The 18,441-nt window shown below is 37.5% G+C and overlaps 6 protein-coding genes across 9 annotated transcripts; 2 read left to right on the forward strand and 4 right to left on the reverse strand.

The window, feature by feature from the left end:
* The first annotated feature begins 434 nt into the window (after nucleotides 1-434).
* LOC130504984 (kinesin-like protein KIN-7K, chloroplastic) lies at nucleotides 435-1,850 on the forward strand. Of its 2 annotated transcripts, XM_056999588.1 has the most exons (5): nucleotides 435-798; nucleotides 907-1,120; nucleotides 1,248-1,407; nucleotides 1,523-1,585; nucleotides 1,721-1,850. In XM_056999588.1, exons 2-5 carry the CDS (start codon nucleotides 1,089-1,091, stop codon nucleotides 1,784-1,786), a joined length of 321 nt encoding a protein of 106 aa, XP_056855568.1. In that variant the 5' UTR covers nucleotides 435-798; nucleotides 907-1,088; the 3' UTR covers nucleotides 1,787-1,850. The 2 variants fall into 2 exon arrangements, with proteins under 2 accessions (XP_056855568.1, XP_056855567.1); XM_056999587.1 differs by having other exon boundaries at nucleotides 435-1,120.
* An 18-nt stretch (nucleotides 1,851-1,868) lies between these two features.
* On the reverse strand, nucleotides 1,869-2,721 carry LOC130504983 (uncharacterized). Its single transcript, XM_056999586.1, has one exon. The coding sequence runs from the start codon at nucleotides 2,656-2,658 to the stop codon at nucleotides 2,068-2,070; it is 591 nt and encodes a 196-aa protein (XP_056855566.1). The 5' UTR covers nucleotides 2,659-2,721; the 3' UTR covers nucleotides 1,869-2,067.
* A 1,473-nt stretch (nucleotides 2,722-4,194) lies between these two features.
* LOC130504986 (protein trichome birefringence-like 1) lies at nucleotides 4,195-6,894 on the forward strand. Its single transcript, XM_056999591.1, has 4 exons — nucleotides 4,195-5,389; nucleotides 5,817-6,010; nucleotides 6,096-6,254; nucleotides 6,335-6,894. The coding sequence occupies exons 1-4, from the start codon at nucleotides 4,535-4,537 to the stop codon at nucleotides 6,699-6,701; spliced, it is 1,575 nt and encodes a 524-aa protein (XP_056855571.1). The 5' UTR covers nucleotides 4,195-4,534; the 3' UTR covers nucleotides 6,702-6,894.
* A 2,896-nt stretch (nucleotides 6,895-9,790) lies between these two features.
* On the reverse strand, nucleotides 9,791-11,350 carry LOC130504982 (tetraspanin-6-like). Its single transcript, XM_056999585.1, has 3 exons — nucleotides 10,662-11,350; nucleotides 10,133-10,449; nucleotides 9,791-9,978 (listed from the first exon to the last, which is right to left on the reverse strand). The coding sequence occupies exons 1-3, from the start codon at nucleotides 11,151-11,153 to the stop codon at nucleotides 9,939-9,941; spliced, it is 849 nt and encodes a 282-aa protein (XP_056855565.1). The 5' UTR covers nucleotides 11,154-11,350; the 3' UTR covers nucleotides 9,791-9,938.
* Nucleotides 11,351-12,145: 795 nt separating this feature from the next.
* On the reverse strand, nucleotides 12,146-14,346 carry LOC130504985 (omega-6 fatty acid desaturase, endoplasmic reticulum-like). Of its 2 annotated transcripts, none has more exons than XM_056999589.1 (2): nucleotides 14,188-14,346; nucleotides 12,146-13,546 (listed from the first exon to the last, which is right to left on the reverse strand). In XM_056999589.1, the coding sequence occupies exon 2, from the start codon at nucleotides 13,535-13,537 to the stop codon at nucleotides 12,377-12,379; it is 1,161 nt and encodes a 386-aa protein (XP_056855569.1). In that variant the 5' UTR covers nucleotides 13,538-13,546; nucleotides 14,188-14,346; the 3' UTR covers nucleotides 12,146-12,376. The 2 variants fall into 2 exon arrangements, with proteins under 2 accessions (XP_056855569.1, XP_056855570.1); XM_056999590.1 differs by having other exon boundaries at nucleotides 14,217-14,325.
* Nucleotides 14,347-15,272: 926 nt separating this feature from the next.
* On the reverse strand, nucleotides 15,273-17,553 carry LOC130504987 (zinc finger CCCH domain-containing protein 36-like). 2 transcript variants are annotated; one of them, XM_056999593.1, is made up of 4 exons: nucleotides 17,429-17,553; nucleotides 17,215-17,341; nucleotides 16,613-16,673; nucleotides 15,273-16,093 (listed from the first exon to the last, which is right to left on the reverse strand). In XM_056999593.1, the coding sequence occupies exons 2-4, from the start codon at nucleotides 17,300-17,302 to the stop codon at nucleotides 15,469-15,471; spliced, it is 774 nt and encodes a 257-aa protein (XP_056855573.1). In that variant the 5' UTR covers nucleotides 17,303-17,341; nucleotides 17,429-17,553; the 3' UTR covers nucleotides 15,273-15,468. The 2 variants fall into 2 exon arrangements, with proteins under 2 accessions (XP_056855573.1, XP_056855572.1); XM_056999592.1 differs by lacking the exon at nucleotides 17,429-17,553 and having other exon boundaries at nucleotides 17,215-17,412.
* Between the last annotated feature and the right edge of the window lie 888 nt (nucleotides 17,554-18,441).

An 18,441-nucleotide genomic window follows, 5' to 3' on the forward strand; every position in this document is an offset into this window, starting at 1 on the left:
AGGAGAACGTGATCCATTCTCTATGTCAATTGACACAGCTTTTCATGGATGGCTATATTCTTAATTGTCTGGGCTCTTATGATTATTAAGCAAATTGACCCTATATAATAGTCAGTTTATAAACGAAACTTGATCTCTCTTCTGGAGTCAAACCAATTGATCCTGCCTATGATTTGCCAGTCGATGTCATCAACCTGATTGTTTTTAACCAAATGATTGCTACCATTTCCGGTTCTAATATTTTGGTTCAGTTATGATTTGACAAACCTTTACTATTAAATTGAGTAAAAAAAAAACATTTACAATCTCAAACCTCTCCCATGAATAGTTTACAACCAAGAAAAGTGATGAGCAAGGAGGCAGTATAATATGATTCTCATCTCTTCTTACTTTCTCTATGCCTTTGAAAACATATAAATTGCTTCTAAGTGTTTTTTTTCATCCATTGAAAAGATAATAAGTGTATTTCATCTAAAACAAGAATCTGATTCAACTCCTATACTACTAGTCCTTTAGGTTTCCGCCGTCTGTTGCCACGGAGCTGGTCGAGCTTTACAAGCATCTCGGCATAGAGAATCTCGTTCCAAGTATCAGGAACCCCTGGGAGGCACCAGTGACTGCAGTCTTGGTACAACAACGGTGATTTGCTTTCTTCTGCAGTAAATTTCTGTCTCCTATAAACAGACAGAGTGAGCGTCCTTCCTGTAGTCTGTTAACCTCGTGATGTTGAGATGCGTGACCGGCGTGTGTAGCTTGCTTACCTACCAATTTATACTCATGCTTGTATTGCAAGGAAAGGTACTATCGTGTCGTGATCACCATTGTTTCACGAAAAATGTATAAACGATTTGACGCTTGTAAAAACAAACAAACTTACAGCTGCTCTTGTGTCACTTGGTATATCAGCAAGTGGATAATTCTTGAATAAGAGAAACTATCTAGCTGTGTATTATAAAGGAACTCAACCAAAGATTCACCTTCCTGGTTCTCTATGCTACTTAGGAAGAGATTAATTCCCTACATGTTGACATCAAGGCAAAGAATGGCCAGATGATTGCCACGTTGGAGAAACAAATCTTGGTTTTGGTATGAGGCACTGGATAAATCTGACATCGTGCAGGTAGGTTGACATTGCAAAGTATGATGCAGTGACTTATTTTTCTATCTCTCAAGCGATTCTCTATTATCTTCAACTTAATGAGAACTCTTTTGAACTCGAGGTGATCGAATTGTTTATGTTTATGCAGTACTTATTCATCCTTCTTTTTTCTTCTGTTTACACTCTATGAAGTTGTTTCTCTGCAAATATTAGAGTTTGGGCAAAGGCCAAACCATACTAACGATGAAGCCAATAGTATGATCTACGCTTCGTCTCATCCTTTTATCCAGGAACAACTCAATCAAAAGGTCAGAGGCGCTTTCTTTATCAATCTCCTCTGTTTTGTATGTCTTTGGGAAAACTTCGAAACTAGGTTTGTAATGTGCAGTAGAAATTGAATAACTGACGAAGTATCTTCTGCAGACATGTGAATATGAAGTTGCAAACCTAAAGCAGCAACTCTCTAATTCGCTGGAACTAGCACAGGTCTCTCTCTCTCTCTATATATATATATATATATACATTTCATAATCATTTAATCGAACGCCTTTCACCAATCTTCAAGCCTAATGAGTGTATATGATTCGAAAACTAAAGTCTATGTGATTTCTGACATGAAAGGAAAAAGAGGTGAAACTGAAAGCTAAGGAACTAAGCGAATCAAAGGATCAACTAGAACCACCGTAACAGGAAAAACTCGCAGAAGATAATTCAAGTCTCGCATCAGCAGCTGAGCTCAAGGCATTATCCGAAGAAGTTGCAAAGCTAATGAATCAAAACGAGAGACTATCATCTGAGCTAGCAACAACACAGAGGAGCTCAGTCACACAACGCAGCAACTAAACAGGATAGTTCCATAAATCCAATCAATAAAAAAACCCAAACAAAAACATAATCACCACAACTTAAAACAGTTTCTTATTACGAAGAATTTAAAAAAAAAAACAGTAATCAAAACTAACAGATCATCAGTTAGTCTTGGGATCAGGCATGGGGAACAAACCACCAGCACCAGCAGCACCACGCGGCGGAGAAAACCCTAGAAACTTCTGAAGATTCGTCCTTATACTAATCGAACACAGCAAATACAAAAACGCCATCGAACAATCCGTCGCATCCTCCCCTTTCAACCCCCTATGACTCATCTTCTTCACGATCGCGATCGGGTGGAACGGGAGCTTGGCCACGACTCTCCCTTCGAACAGCGAGTTCAGCAGCCCGAAGACGACGAATAGCACGAGCGCCACCACGGCTCCCGATTTGAACTTGAATAACGACAGATCTCGGCTCGACTCCTTCAGGCTCGTCTCGACGCGGTCGATCTTCTTCGTCTTCGATTTCTTGATCGTCAGCTTGGAGGAAGGGTTCTCGGTCTTCATCGTCTCGAGCTTCTTCGCGGCGCGGTCGATGGAGTGTTTGAGGGACTTGTAGGAGCTCGTGCGGTAGATTAGGATCCAGGAGATGGCTTCGCAGACTAGGGCGGTGCAGAAGGAGATTCCGACGACGGTTAGGCTGTCTGCGTACTTGAAGGAGGCGAAGAGTGGGATCGTAGTCGCCATTAGGATTTGGTTTCTCGAGGAAGAGTATGGATTCTATCGCTCACTGGGAGATCTGATTAGGAATTGTATAAAAAGTCAAAAGTGGGTAAAATGAGGAAATAAGGTAAAGTTTGGGGACTTTAAAATACTTTTTTTTAGTTTTCATGTTTAAACCCAAAACCTTTCTTATATTATTTATTTGCCCCAGCTGATTTTGTTTCTTCATACACAACCCAAATCACAACTTTTAGCAAAATCAGGATAAACAATGTACACACACCAGAGAGTGTAATCATGCAGATGTATGTCTATTTATAGATAAGAAGAAGCAAAAAAAGAAGTTGTACCAAACTCATTAATTTGTGTTTGCTTAAACTTTTATTGGTTTTGATTTGAATTAGAGTTTATCTGAAATTCAATTTTATTTAATAATTTAAAAAATATTTTAAAGTATCTGATTTTTTTTTGATATTTTAGATTTATCTAGTAAATTAACATTAGTTAAAAATTCAGATGTATCTTAAAGTATTTAAAACCACAAATTCGGTATGAACTGTATAAAAATATTCAAAATCTATGAATTATGTAAAATCAAAAAGATTATAAATTTACTTAATTATATTCTTTGATTATTAATTTGAGCTTATGTTTTGAAAGAATATTATCTGGTAGCTAAATTACCACTTTCGGAATATAAAATTCAGTTTTTGTTGAGTTTAAATTTTGAGTTCTGGATTCAAGTATTTTCTCCCAATATATATTCATAACACAATACTTATGTTCGATTTATGGCAGAGAGTGAAAAGAATAAAACTGAGATGTTTCTTCTTACTTATGTTTTTCAAACCTCTATTCATTCCATATGGCGAGAGAGGAATGGAAAGAAACATGGAGATGTGCATCAATCCTCGGCATCTCTACTCAAATACATAGACAAAGGTGTAAGAAATCGCATCTCTACTTTATGCATGGGAAAAAGCAGAGGCGAAGCCATGAAAAAAATTAGTGGATGCATAATACTCATAAAATATATTATGTATGTAAATAAATGTGATATGGGATTGGGGTGCATCGAACTTCATACCATAAGATTTACTGGATGTATCTACTACTAACTGAGTTAATTTAGTCATAATTTTTCTACGTAACATGACAATTCTTAAAATATTATGGGTGCACTTGCACCCATAATAGTACAATTTTTAAAATATTTAGCTTCGCCCCGGAAAAAAAGTGGAAAGTTCAATAATGCGATGACGATCTGGTTGCAACCAAAGGATAAAGAAGTTAATTTTTTTTTTTAATTAAGCTCAAAAAGCCAAAAAGAAAATCTAAATGAAAGCTACATATGATGTAAAAAGTTTTTTTGATTTGAATAAATTTAACATTCTTTTAAAAAAAAGTTTAGAACACCTCCAATGATATCATGTCTTAGTAATTAAGAAAAATGAAGAAAGATTGGAAAAAGACATTAGACAAAATCTTAAAACATAGTTTTAGATACTCTTCCTAAACTGTTTACACACATCTCTTATAACTTATGTCGGTTTCGTGCTTCCGCCCCAAGTCTAAACAGCCACATCCACAAATACTTCGTTCCTATCTTTTTTTGGTGACCATTCCATTCAAGAACATGATTTTAAACATACAGTCACAACATTCCAAGTGTAGAAAAAACGAAATCTAAACATTCCAAACCTGCCACACCAAACAAAAAGCAATGCCTTCTCCTAGTTTACTCCAAATACAAAGGCTGTTAACAGAAACGAAACACTCAACACTTTACCGAACACACGCATTGTCTTCCCCATAAACAAGAGTCTTTTTAATCTCTCTCTGACATCAGAGAGACTCTTCACGTGCCAAACAAAAAAAAACTCAACACCTTCCTCCCACAATGGCCACGGACTCCGTCAAGCACGTGCCTACACTCAGCGGGGCAGCCATCTCCACCGAAATGAAAAGCTTTTTCACCGCCGTGAAACCAACGAAAACCATCATAACTTTTGTCTACGCCTCCTTCATAACCTTTGTTGCGTTTACTGTTTACTTAGCCTTCACCCCGTCTCTCATCACCTTTGTGTATTCCGTCTCTTCCTATATCCTCCCAAATGTCACAGCCGTGACTTCACCGTCCAATTTCACAACTAACACCACATCGCGAGCACCCGCGCCGCGGGGAAGTCTCACTCCGGCTACCCTTAAATCTTCCGCCGCTAATGAAACAAACATACTTTCTATAAAAAACGCTTCACTGTCTCGGACCGAGCATGCAAGTGTACACTTATGTCCTAACAACAATACTGACAAACAAGCACCTCTGTCCGTGAATTCAAGTGCTTCTCCGATGAGGAAACAAAGTAGAACTAAACGAGAAATCAAGTCTCTCAAGAACTGCGAGTTTTTCGAAGGAGAATGGGTCAAAGACGATTCGTACCCGCTTTACAAACCCGGTACGTGCACTATCATCGACCAGCAGTTTAACTGTATGGCCAACGGAAGACCAGACGTTGAGTTTTACAAACTGAAGTGGAAACCTAAAGAATGCACTTTACCAAGGCTGGACGGAGGCAAGTTGCTGGAGATGATTAGAGGAAGAAGGCTCGTGTTCGTTGGAGACTCGCTGAATAGAAACATGTGGGAGTCTTTGGTTTGTATTCTTAAAGGATCAGTTAAAGATGAGAGACAAGTCTTTGAAGCTCATGGAAGGCATCACTTTCGTGGGGAAGCTGAGTACTCTTTCGTCTTTAAAGTAAGTTTGCAATCTGTTTCACTTAGGCCTGCGGGTTCGGGTTGGGCCGGTTCGTCCAACTGAACCGAAGAAAGTTTGGTTCGGTTTAGCTAGTTCGGTTTTTAACTTCTTTTTTATCGAAACTAATCAAAGTTTTTGGTTTCAATTATATTTTGGTTTAAAAGTTCGTTAAATTTGGGGTAATTTTGGTTAGTTCGCTTTGTCAGTTATTTTGATTCGAATTTTCGGTTGATTTAGTTAGTTTGGTTTTTTTTTTTTTTGAAAAACCGAGCTAATCAATTACCGAACCAAAAACTGAAGTATTTTATAAACTTGCCCGAATTAAGCCGAACTAACCAAACATTTGGGTCCGGTTATAAACCGCAGGCCTAGTTTCACTACCTAGTTGTTATTGGAGACTTGATTTGTGTGGTTGATATGATATAAGGAATATAATTGCACTGTGGAGTTCTTTGCGTCTCCTTTCTTGGTTAGAGAATGGGAAGCTAAGGACAAGAACGGGACGAAGAAGGAAACTTTGCGTCTAGATATGATGGGGAAGTCATCAGAGCAGTACATAGGAGCGGATGTACTTGTGTTCAATACCGGATCTTGGTGGACTCATGACAAAACATCCAAGGGGTAGAGTTCTGTCAGCTATTTTTGTTTTTTTTTTTAATGGAGGATTTGTCTCATTGGCTTTTTGGTGTTTGGGTGGTTTGATTAGTGAGGATTATTATCAAGAAGGAAGCAATGTTTACCCGATACTCGACGTTGATGAAGCTTTTACAAAAGCATTGACTACATGGGGTAGATGGGTTGATAAATATGTGAATCCAAATAAGTCTCTTGTCTTCTTCAGCGGATACTCGCCATCACACTTCAGGTATATAGAGACCTTTGCATGGTAGTTTAAAGATTTTTAATCACCGTTAATTGGTTTGGTTTGGTCTGGTCTGGTTGCAGTGGAGGGCAATGGAATGCAGGAGGGGCATGCGATGATGAAACAGAACCGATCAAGAACGAGACTTACCTAAGGCCTTACCCAACCAAGATGGAGATACTCGAAAGCGTGCTAAGGGGAATGAAAACGCCGGTCACGTATCTCAACATAACGAGGTTAACAGATTACAGGAAGGACGCTCACCCGTCTGTTTATAGGAAACAGAAATATACGGTAATAGAAAGAAGATCACCGTTGTTGTACCAAGACTGCAGTCACTGGTGCCTCCCAGGGGTTCCTGATTCTTGGAACGAGATTCTCTATGCCGAGATGCTTGTAAAGCTCGACCAGCTCCGTGGCAACAGACGGCAGAAACCTAAACTAGTATAGGAGTTGAATCAGATTCTTGTTTTAGATGAAATACACTTATCTTTTCAAAGGCATAAAGAAAGTAAGAGATGAGAATCATACTATAGTGCCTTGGTCATCACTTTTCTTGGTTGTATACTATTGATGGGAGAGGTTTGAGATTGTAAATGTTTTTTTTTTATTTTACTCAATTTAATAGTAAAGGTTTGTCAAATCATAACTGAACCAAAATATTAGAATCAGAAATGGATTCTAATCAATTTACCTTTATAGTTTTCTTTTAACTTAATTCTGTTTGATGTTATATATGAACAACAAATAATTATACATGTAAGTACTGCGACTGTTCAAAAGGAGAGATCAAGAAGACTTAGTAAAGCCATATTAAACCAAGCGATAAGAGAATTAGCTGTTGCATTTAAATCCCCTCCAAGAACCCGAGGTGGGAAGCGAGAGGCCGGAGATCTCCGAGAAGCCGTGTTTATTATATTGCACATTTGCAGTCAGGTAAATAAAATATAATAACATCTCTCGATCAATGTTTTTTTTTTTGCTATTAGCAGTAATGAAGAAAAACTTGGAGAGTGTTCTTTGTAATGCAGGCAGCAAATAAGACCACCGAACGTTTGTGTTCTTTTGTAAACGATGCAAAGTATTATAGTGTATAGTTTCATTATGGTTATTAGCTGATTGTACACTGGTATTCATAAACCGGTCTATTTACATTTGGTTTACTTAGTACGGTCATGTATATAAGCTAACCTTGTACATTATAGTTCAATTAATGAGAATAATGATGTTTACTCATACAAAGCTGTTTTCTAATAGAAGATATCTGAAGAAGCACGTACTGTACTGATGCAGGCTCTGCTGGGACTCCTATTCCTCTTCTTTGGCGCAGCCGTAAAAAGATCTGACGACAAGAATGGAGGAGGTACAGAGTTTTTTAGCATTAGAACTTATTATTCTAATTAGTTTGTAGGGTATAATTTGAAAAAAAAATGCTAGGAACAATGAGAATGTCAAGTCTTTCACGTAATGAGAGAAGAGGGACATAATAAACTGAGACTATTATATAAGTTTCGTTTAATTATGTATTTCTTGAGAAATAATGTAATTCTTTGTTTGTTCAAAAAAATGTACTTCTTTGTTTTTTTTTTGTTTTTGTTAAATGTTTTATTATTCACTTATGTGTGATGGGCGTAAATGGGACAGCTTTATGCGATTCAGTGATGTTTTTAGTTTAATTTCAACTTCTTTCTTTACATGACTGTCGATAAAATTCAAGCTACATACTTCACAAATCAAGATGTATGCATATTTGCATGAAAGACACCCATTCATCAAGAACTCTATTTATAATCACGTCCTAATCATGAATCGTCATTTGAACCAAAAAAAAATTACTTCCTAATGAATCGGTCATACTTTTATTTTGGAGATCAATGTTTTATAAATAAAAATAGAACTCAGTGTACGTATTCTCCCTTAACTTTAGGATTCGATTCACACCTTCAATATTCCACCTTTTTCTCATTTCAGTTTGTTATTTAAAGATTTCAAATAACAACAATACTGCTAAAAAAAACATACAACAATTATCCAAAACTACATTGTTTCAAATTTCTCAAAAAATATTTAGTCCGAAGCTAATTATCACGAGAACTACAAATTAATTCCAAAAATGAAGTTAATTTCATTGATGTGCATCGCTGTTGTCATACTCTTAACATCATTCCCGGCTACGGCTGAAAACCTTCTTTTTTGCTATGATAATATTGATAATTGTAACCCGGACAACGACCGCGAATGTTGTAAACTTTGGACCGGGAATCTACCGTACAAAACAAGATATTGTGCATGCTTTGCAATGACATATCGTAATATGGAGAAGTTGCTTCGCGTTCTTTTATACAGGTGTAAATTACCTAGTGGTGTCGAACGATTCAAGTGCCACGAAACTACCATCACAGCAAAGTTTATTGACATTAAGAACGGTTATTAACTAACCAGAACCTTCAAACCAAACTAGAGATAATAAGATTAGCAATCAATTGGCCGGGTATTTCTTTATTTCTTTTTAATCATTTTTAATAATGTTACAGTTCAATAAGGAGAGAGAATTGTTACGACTCCATAATTTTGTTTCTATGTATTTTCTTATATTTTTAGCAAAAACAAAAATGTATAATCTACTTTGGATTAACTACCATAAATAAGTTTTTGTTCTTAATCTTAGTGCTTTGGACTTCTAACACCAATTTTGTGCGTAACAAGCATGGGGAGAAAGAAGCAAAAGAAGAATTCTTATTCACCAAGATTTGTAATATAAGAATTTTCATTCTATCTACTAAAAGGCTCTCTTCTTAATTCCTTAGATCCCTCTTCATTATCCAATATTATCATTTCTTCCTCTTGACTATCAACTTTCATCTTCTACAAGTTTGAGAACAGACCCCAACGGGTTCATCATATCCTATTCCCTGTTGGGGGAGAGTCTGTTTTGGATAGCCATCCATCCATGCTGTGAAGGAGTATTCGGGGTGTGATAATAAGGAAACCAAATCCCTTTGTACCAGTCAACTGCTAATGGTTAGCTTCCATGTGAGCTAATCATTACTCATTCTCACAAGTTTTTTTTAGATGATTGCTTCTTTTTGATCAGCTGGTTGAGTATTATCTATTTTGAGACAGCCTGTCGGACTAGTTTCTCTTATTCAAAAATCCACTTGCTGATATACCAAGTGACACAAGAGCAGCTAAGCGGGTCTGTAAGTTTGTTCGTAATATAAAGGGAAAACTCAGATCTTTTGTTTCGATCTTTGCTTGCGTCTCAGACATGTATTGCACATCTTTGTTTCTTACAAGCGTCAAATCGTTTATACATTTTTCGTGAAACAATGGTGATCACGGCACGGTAGTACCTTTCCTTGCAACTCAAGCATGAATATAATATATAAACTATTTCATTGTTGATGACTGGAGACCAGGGATGATTCACAATCAAGTTGCTGGGTATAATATTTACACTAATTTTTTTTCTTTTGTTTACTCGTATGAGTTCATCAAAGATGTTTTAGATATATGAAAAGCATATTTCATAGTCTATATTCATCTTCCATGTATGTTTCTTTGATGATTTAAACAAACAAAAAAACAGTAGTGTCAACATTTCTTATCTTTGTGTTTTCTTGATCTCAAGTTGGTAAATAGAAAAATATGATGAAAAGAAGAAGAAAAACAAAGACTACGAGGCTATCAGTAAAGCTGTTCTTTCTTTTCATGCCACCATCTCCACCTGTAAACACAAAATTGCTAGAAACATTAGTGAACTTTTATATAATTCTATATAATATAAAATATAATTTTCTTTCGAAAAATTGAACTTTTAAATAATTTTGCGCCAAATCTTGCATTCTGAGATCATCCATAAGTCAATGTAGTATACGTACCAGTAATAGTCCCAACGAGGACGGACTTTGGTCATGCGGTTATCATCAGAAGGATGATAAGGATGAGCTGCGTGGCGAGTGTTGTGGAAGGCGCAGCAACCTGCAGCGTAGACGGCGATGAGGAGGACTAGGACTAGAATGTTGACGACCGACAACTTTCTCCAGTCGAGACGGATCTCTTCAAGAACACCAGCTTTACAAGCATCACACTCGTAGCACAACGTTTCAATACCATTGTTCCATCTATAGCAATCTTCTCCTCCTACTATTACTCCTGTCTCGTACGTGCACGCCGTCGGTGGCTTACAACATCCCGACTACAATTAAACACATGTTACTTACTATACAAACTGATGAAAGATGCTTAGTTCATATCATAGTATCCAAAAAGATACTAGAACGGGCCTAAAAATCAGATATCTTTGGATTCCGAATTAAGATCTGAAATTAGCTAAATTTGTTAAATTTTTACATATTTAAGGTAATTTAGATATTATTACAGGATATTGAAGAGGATGATGATATATACCTGAACAGAAGTCATATCCCTTTGGAAATAATCAAGTGTAGTCCAAGATTGAATCTTAGAACAAGTCTTTGAAGTCAAGATACAGCTTCTAATGGAGTTCCAATACTCTTGATCTCTAACTCTCTCTCTCAACCATGGATGATAATCTCCAAGCCTATACTCTTTATAAACCCTCCCTGGTACTTCCACACCGCCTCCTTGGCTGGTCACCACCAGACCAAACAGAGTTAACCCCATGAGAGTCGCTATGAGGAAGATCATGACAACTAAGTACACCCAAAGAGCCCATGCCACGTGGAAACAGGCTCCTATGAAACCAGCAAGGGATACTAATAGTATGACGAATCCTATAACAAGTAGCGGCGTCTGGAGGAAGTTCTCGCAAGTTGTGCTGCTTCTTGCCTTCCATAGAGCGGTTCCTATGATTGGTATCGAAGCTAGTAAGCTGAGGAGGTTTAAGACCCCAATCACTGTGTTGCTGAACCTGTACATAGCAGGATTGTTATCAAGAGGAAACCAGAGAACTTAGCAGTGTCTTCTCTCTTCTCTAAGCAGATAATCTTCTTGCTCATAAGCTTTATCTTACAAATAATCTTCTCCCTTTTGTAGTTTATTATATTGTTTAACACTACTTTTTTGCTTTTGATTCTCTCTTATCAATTAGGAATTTTTATAAGGGAAAAGGTTATGAGATAATGGTTTGATGATTCATGCTCATATTCTCTGGTCGTTTCTTGATTTGAATCAACTAACGAACAACATTAAAATCATACTATAATTTTTCAAATAAAAGTGTCTTTTTGGACAATTGTTTCTTGTTTAATAGTATTTTATACGTTTATGCTGTTTAAAGCAGACCACAAGTAGTGACTTGATTAAAATGTGTACTTTGAAGTATACTATATTGTATAATGAATTATATAGTGGACCATTTCATATGTGGAATCCGATAACTTCACAATGATCAATGAAGGTAAGCAAAGAATAATACAGACATGGACGGATGGTGATTTCGTAGTCGATGAATTTTCTTTTTAAAGATGCTTTTACTGGCCCCCATAACTTAGCATATATTAGGTTCTGTAGGTAGAGGAGAACAATATGATCTTTGATTCCCCCACTTGTACTTTTTTTGTGTGTAAGCAAGAAAAATACTAGAATCTTGTTTTCATTTCTTTGATTCCCCCCAATCTCTAGTTTACATCAAAAATCCTCAAATCAATATCTTAAAACATAGATGCAAATGCAGCTCAGGTGTGATCAGTTTGCAGGGTCAAGTCTTGTACAACTAAATCATGGCATACATCACACACATAGTACCTGGAACCTGTAGTAAACCTTTGCTTAATGCGTAAGAAGGTATGGTTAGAGGTGTCATCTGATGCAAGACTCCACCAGTGTCTTTGAAAGAGAGGCATAACAAGCATACAACTGTAACAGACACCGATCCTAAACATAGGACCTCTGCATTTTGAAGAGTACACTCGTCTGAAAGTCACATTTCTATGATCCCAAAGAACAATACAGACACAGAACATTTGAACAACGAACACTAACTTCCCACATCACATAATTAATTTAACCAAAATGTCATAACACAACAAAGTGGATAATAATGATAAGATTACTGGAAAAAAAAAACAGACTTCTCTAACACAAAGACAACCAGACACAAAAGAAAGGTCGACAACTTTTTTTTCACCAGCATCCTCTCATCACAACTTGTTGTTGTACCAGAACACACCTTTCTTCTCACCCTGCCTATCCTGTTCCACATAGATACACTCCTTTGCCTCCCTCCACATGGCCTTAACCACCGGCGTCCCATCGAACTGGTAATACTCCCCAAGTATCGGCTTTATCGCCTCTGTCGCTTCCATCGCGTTGTAATGCGGCATCGTCGAGAACAGATGATGCGCCACGTGCGTGTCCGTGATATTATGGAACACCTTGTTCAAGATTCCGTAGTCTCTATCCACAGTAGCCAACGCTCCTCTCAACCAGTCCCACTCGGATGAGTCGTAGTGAGGCAACGAAGGGTGCGTGTGCTGCAAGTAAGTGATCAAAACGAGGAAACCGTTGACAATCAGAAGCGGGACTCCGTAGAGGCAGACCAGGGAGGCCACTCCTCGCGAAGCGGCGTAGCGGTAGAGGCCGTAGCAGACGGAGAGGACGCCGGCGTCGGAGAGGTATATCTGGAGACGCTCGCGGTCGTTGTAGATGGGAGCGTTCGGGTGGAAATGGCAAGGGAAGCCTTCGTTGTACGGTCTTCCCGAGACGTTGAAGGCTAAGTACAAGGGCCAGCCGAGAGTGAACTGGACGGTCAGCATCACTGTCCGTCCGAGAGGGTTGTTGCAGAGATACTTGCTGAACCATTTTATGTCGGATTTCTTCTTGGGGACGAAGACTTCGTCTCTGTCGAGGGAGCCGGTGTTGGAATGGTGGCGACGGTGACTGTACTTCCAGGAGAAGTAAGGGACGAGGAGGAAAGAGTGGAAGACGAGGCCGACGGCGTCGTCTAGCCACTGGTGGTCGCTGAAGGCGTGGTGGCCGCATTCGTGGGCGATGACCCAGAGGCCTGTTAGGACGCAGCCTTGGCAGATCCAGTAGAGAGGCCAGGCGAGGTAGGAGAGAGGGTGAGGGAGGAGGGGGAAGTAGGTTGTGGAGAGGTAGTAGAGGGTGGTGGAGATGATGATGTCGGAGAGAAGGTAGGAGAAAGAGCGTGGGATGGAGCGTTTGAAGCAGTGAGGTGGGATTGCTTTCTTGAGGTCTCCTAGTGTGAAGGGTGGTGTCTCGCAGGGGACGCGTTTGAGGGTGTTGTTGGTTTCGGTGGGCTTGGGAGGAGGAGAGACTTGCATTCTTCCACCTGCACCCATGTTTTGTTTCTGTAGAGAAAACCAAAAGAAGAAAAAGTTAATTTTATGGAGGTTCAGTTCTTTGGGTATACAAAATGTCCATAAAGAATGGGTCCATATCGGCAAAGCCACATGATGAAGTGTGTGTATTCAAACCTAAGCAACCTATTGCTACTAGACCACCATAGTGTGGTTAATAGTTTCTATATGCATGTGAATCTACGAAAGAGCATAGAAACCCTGAAGTAACTACCAACCTACCTTAAATCTGTTTTAAGAGCAGAAGTCAACTGAAATGTTTTATGTATTGATTATGTAATTACAGTACTAATAAACCAATAAAGAATCGGTCAAAGCTTCAACAATATCTGATTTTTTTCAGTTTCCACCAACCAATAATTAAATGAAATTTTAAAAGGACAGAAAGTTGCAACACTTCATATGCGAGACACTAATCATATTCATGGTGAGATGAAAGAAACAACATGATAAGATTTTGTCAGATGGAGACAGAGGAGCAGATCAATAGTTGAATGCAATAAAGAATGGCAGATCTATCATTGAAACGCGAGATGCTAGCGAGATTAGAGAGAGGGAAGAGATAAACACAGACCAGCTATTCAAAAAAAAAAAAGAGAAAAAAGGCGAAAATGAGAAGAGGAGAAGGGGACCTTGGTGTTGTAGGGTGGGGAGACTTTACGTTAATAACGATGAACCGTACGAAGAAAGCCCTCCGCACAATCTCTGTCTCTCTCTCTTCTATCTATGTTCTATGTTCTGTCTCTTCTCTTCTGGTTCTGGTCAGATGCAAATGGCATAAGGCAGGCCGTTTTAAATTGAAAGCTAGGCCCGTGGGGGAAAAGATGAGTGACATCTCTCTCTCTTTTTTTTTACAGATGGGCCCCTCTTTTCTTTCCTCTCCTCTTATTTTTCCCCTTTCTTTTTTTTTTCTTTTCTTATTTCAATTCAAAAATATCTCATATTTACGGCAAAGAACGAATGTTAGCGTATTTATTTGCGGAAAAGTGAAAGGATACAGTCAACATTTATGTACTTGATAGATTTTTAATCACGTTTCTTTCCTAAAAAATGTCAAAAACATTTTATAAATATCGATTTTTAGTAGCAAAATCACATGGACTTCACTTAACTTAACCAATTTTTCGTATCTACTGTAAAAGTGTAAACACGAGAAAAGTGGTACAATAAAACAACAACCGAACTACACACTCGTAGTCAGAGAGATTGATCGTAATAATCATCAATGAGAAGAAGTATGGTAGTTTGGTTTCTTTAAAATTACTGGTGGCAGGAAGAAAAAAGAAATGCTAAAAGTGGAAAATGGAGGATCGTTTTTGGCTTCTTCTCCCCGCCATGTGACGATACATAGAAAAATCTACAGACATAGTATGGTGGTGGTCACGTGAGGATTTGTCTCTCTAACTTGTTTGTTATGTGTAACCATCTTAACACCTTTATTAGTAATTAATTAATAAAGGTAGCAGACCAAAAAACAAGTAGGTGGGCATCGACAAGCAAGTAATTAATTGATTCGAGGTCTCTTATACGTAGATGATTAGAGTTCTATTCGTCTAAGCATCACCATCAACACACTTTTCATACACTTTGTACAAAGATGATGTAACTGACTCCCACACAACAGACAAATCAGAGTAAGCATGACTACAAAAAGATAAAAGCACCATACAAATCCTAACCACCGTTTTGTCACTCATCCACCAAACCTCTCATCATCTCATCAATTCAAACTCCATTTAAACAAAAAGACCATATTCTAAGAATCACCACATAAAGAGAAAGAAAACTTACAATGACAATGAAACTAAACATTGTATTTTCATTAAAACAAAGACAAAATAAAAGTAGATGAAGATGATATTAAAGAGATCACAAAAGAAAAGACTTATGCCAGCAAACTCCACCGCCAGCAACTAGGCAATTCCTGACCTGCGCAGCTCTGCTTCCCCGTGTGCAAAGTGACATCTATCACCAAACGTACAGTTTCCTTTCGCGAATCTCTCACACATCTTCGTCTTGAAGTTGCTCCCTGGATGCGGTTTCCCTTCAGAACCAACCCCACCTCCAAGTCCACCACCACCACCACCAGGTGGTCTCCTACTAGCTGCAGAGTTAAGCCTCCCAATCAGCTCCCTAACCATCGCGCTAGCTTCGTTTATCTGCTCGAACGTCCCTTCGAGCTCAATGTTCTTCAGGTTAGGGTCTCTCTCGTGGTCTTGAATCGACAGCTTCGCACCTGTCTGACGACATATCTGTTTCGAACTGACTCCTCCTTTACCAATGATGGCGCCGGCAAGCGAAGCATCCACGCTGATCTTCGCAGTGGCTGAGGCACCAAAGCTAGACACGTGTCCAGGACCAGACTCTCCTCCTCCTCTCCCTGAGAATCTCCCTCCTCCTCCAACACCACCAGATCCTTGCATGTTTCTGGAAGCTTGAGGCATGGGCGCCATGTTTGTCAGCTGTGCTACAGCATTGTATCCTCCCGGAACATAATGCAAGAAGTGGCAGTTATCTCCAAAAGGACAGCCAGAAGTGCTGCAATAGAAGCATAATAAAATACATCAGAGAGTTAAAATCCATTCCCCTTGAGATGACACAAGCGAGAGGTTGTATCAATTGCTATACAGAAGGTATCAATTTAATCACCAGTCACCACCAGTAATGTAATAAACTTACCTGACCATGACACAAACACAACATCACTAACACCTTACCACTAAACAGAAGACTATAGCAACTTTCTCACAACTGTCACAGCTCATACATACAAAAGGCAAAGGTATGGGTTGATTTTGTACGTTTTGTACGTTATGATCACCAATTGAGTTACTTAAACGTTTCTAAAATTATAATCCAGATGCACTTATCTGTTATTGAAACTTTTTTAAAGTTGTTTAGCATTGAATGATTACACGTACCTGTAATAACAATTAACCAATTCATTAGTTCATTAGCATACAATTTTACTTGTTAATTTGACTTGCAGATAAAACAACAATATTTTTTAATATATTAATCCAGTTAATAAGAAAAAAGGATTAATAAGTTAATAACCTGAAAAATTTAGTGCAAGGCTTGGATTTGCTTCCTAAACCAGTTGAATATGATTCCATCTCTGTTCCAAACATTTAAGTGTGTTTTTAATTCTTTTAGTTAAAGAGTTTTTCTCAAGTTCAATAACATTTGCTCAAGAATCATAAGACATCATTCATCATTTTCATCTTTATATGAAACTTTGAGACTTAATAATAAAGTTTTAAGGATTTGTTTGCCAACAAGTAGACACATCAATCCGACAATGGAAAAAGACTCAACTGAACAGTTATGAGATAGAAAAAAAACGGCAAGCAGTTTAAGAGGTAATCTAGCTAATTAGCCACATAAGTGAGAAAGGAAAAAGAAGAAGACATCACCCAAAACACCACGGGCAACGAGAAAGCAAAAAAGACTTAAACTTTGCGTACTTTAGCTGAATAATAATAGTACAGTACTAAAATTTGAAGAAATCATCACTTAGCCAAATCAAATCCTCATAAAAAGATTATTCATCCAGTAATAAAGATCTCAAATTTTTGAAGCAGGAGAACTGAAAGTATTGGTAATAATAGCTAAAACAGTTTAAATATTGAGAGAAAGGGGGAAGAGAAAGAAGTAACCTTGCTTAGACTTCTTGAATCCTCCGCCGCCGCCATTGGAGTTGAACGAACCAGCAGCTTCAGGCCGTCCTCTCTTACGAGTATCCATGGGCGAAAGTACAGATCCGAATTAGAAAACCCTTTGTGTCTGAAGAGCGAATCGGGGAGAAAAAGAACAGATCGGAATCGGAGACAAGGGAGAAATAATAATAATAAAGATAAATAAAAACCTAACCCTGATGTGGTGGTGGTTGTGGTTGTCGTCGAGACAGATGAGATTTTTCCTTCTTTTTTTTCTTTTTCTAAAATTCGAAACTTAAACCGGAGTGGGCAATTTAACAAATAAAAAGTTAAACCGGGATTGCAAGCTGAGAAGCTATTTATACCGGTCTAGTAAAACCTTTTCCATTACCGAGGAAGCCAAGCCCACGACAAGACACATGAATTGTCTTTTTACATTTTTCTCTCGACATCGCATGTTTTTATCCCGGCAAGTGTTGTAGTATTAAGTGGAATAAAATAAACCATAAACAATAAACTTGTTCTTTAATTTAAAGATGATATAAAGTTTTGGTTCTCGTCCAGATTGTATATTTTAGTTTTTGGTGTAGTTCCTATTTGGTTATAGATTTTGGTTTCCAATTCAAAAACATAGTAATAATCCTGTTATTTATGAATTTGAGTTTGATATGGATTTTATTATTTTAGTTGGTTTGAATATAAATGTTCTTTTTCGTCAAATATAAATGTTAGAAACCTGATAAAATTTTGAGTTTAATTTGAGCATGTGGATCTGAGTAGGGATATGAATTTTCAGTCCTGATTATGATTTAAGTAGCTATATTTTTTGTTAGATTTTCTGTTTTTTATTTTCTATTATTAAATATCTTTATTAAATATGTTTGGACATCGGAATATATCAAGTTATATACTAATTCAGAAAATATATGATAATTTTGTACATCTGTTTCATAAAAGTTAGCTGTATATTCAACAGTAATGATTAAATATACTAATATAATTTTGAAATATTAAATATTTTGATATTTTAAATTAGATTTTTGCATGTGCTTTAAAATGCGAGATTTTTAAACATAATCCAAGCTAATTTTATCATTTAGGTTTTAAAAAGTTTTGTATATTTAACTTACTTATTGGTTTTAGTTATTGTAAACGCTAATATATATTTTTTAATATTGCTCTAATATGATTGATTTGGTTTCCGATTCAAAAAATATAGTAAAAATT

This window comes from Raphanus sativus, unplaced genomic scaffold, assembly GCF_000801105.2.
Source record: "Raphanus sativus cultivar WK10039 unplaced genomic scaffold, ASM80110v3 Scaffold1925, whole genome shotgun sequence".
Classification (NCBI taxonomy): Eukaryota; Viridiplantae; Streptophyta; class Magnoliopsida; order Brassicales; family Brassicaceae; genus Raphanus; species Raphanus sativus.

Excerpts from the sequence above, each read along its gene's own strand:
- LOC130504986 (XM_056999591.1), top strand. The coding sequence starts at position 4,535 with ATGGCCACGGACTCCGTCAAGCACGTGCCTACACTCAGCGGGGCAGCC. Across the intron at positions 6,011-6,095 it reads CATGACAAAACATCCAAGGG|TGAGGATTATTATCAAGAAG; the intron begins GTAGAGTTCTGT and ends TGGTTTGATTAG. Across the intron at positions 6,255-6,334 it reads TACTCGCCATCACACTTCAG|TGGAGGGCAATGGAATGCAG; the intron begins GTATATAGAGAC and ends GTCTGGTTGCAG.
- LOC130504985 (XM_056999589.1), bottom strand. The coding sequence starts at position 13,537 with ATGGGTGCAGGTGGAAGAATGCAAGTCTCTCCTCCTCCCAAGCCCACC.
- LOC130504984 (XM_056999587.1), top strand. The coding sequence starts at position 1,089 with ATGAGGCACTGGATAAATCTGACATCGTGCAG. Across the intron at positions 1,121-1,247 it reads ATAAATCTGACATCGTGCAG|TACTTATTCATCCTTCTTTT; the intron begins GTAGGTTGACAT and ends ATGTTTATGCAG. Across the intron at positions 1,586-1,720 it reads ATTCGCTGGAACTAGCACAG|GAAAAAGAGGTGAAACTGAA; the intron begins GTCTCTCTCTCT and ends CTGACATGAAAG.
- LOC130504987 (XM_056999593.1), bottom strand. The coding sequence starts at position 17,302 with ATGGATACTCGTAAGAGAGGACGGCCTGAAGCTGCTGGTTCGTTCAAC. Across the intron at positions 16,674-17,214 it reads ATTCAAGAAGTCTAAGCAAG|AGATGGAATCATATTCAACT; the intron begins GTTACTTCTTTC and ends TGTTTGGAACAG. Across the intron at positions 16,094-16,612 it reads CCTTGCACTAAATTTTTCAG|CACTTCTGGCTGTCCTTTTG; the intron begins GTTATTAACTTA and ends CTTCTATTGCAG.
- LOC130504983 (XM_056999586.1), bottom strand. The coding sequence starts at position 2,658 with ATGGCGACTACGATCCCACTCTTCGCCTCCTTCAAGTACGCAGACAGC.
- LOC130504982 (XM_056999585.1), bottom strand. The coding sequence starts at position 11,153 with ATGTACAGGTTCAGCAACACAGTGATTGGGGTCTTAAACCTCCTCAGC. Across the intron at positions 10,450-10,661 it reads GGGATATGACTTCTGTTCAG|TCGGGATGTTGTAAGCCACC; the intron begins GTATATATCATC and ends GTTTAATTGTAG. Across the intron at positions 9,979-10,132 it reads CCTCGTTGGGACTATTACTG|GTGGAGATGGTGGCATGAAA; the intron begins GTACGTATACTA and ends TTGTGTTTACAG.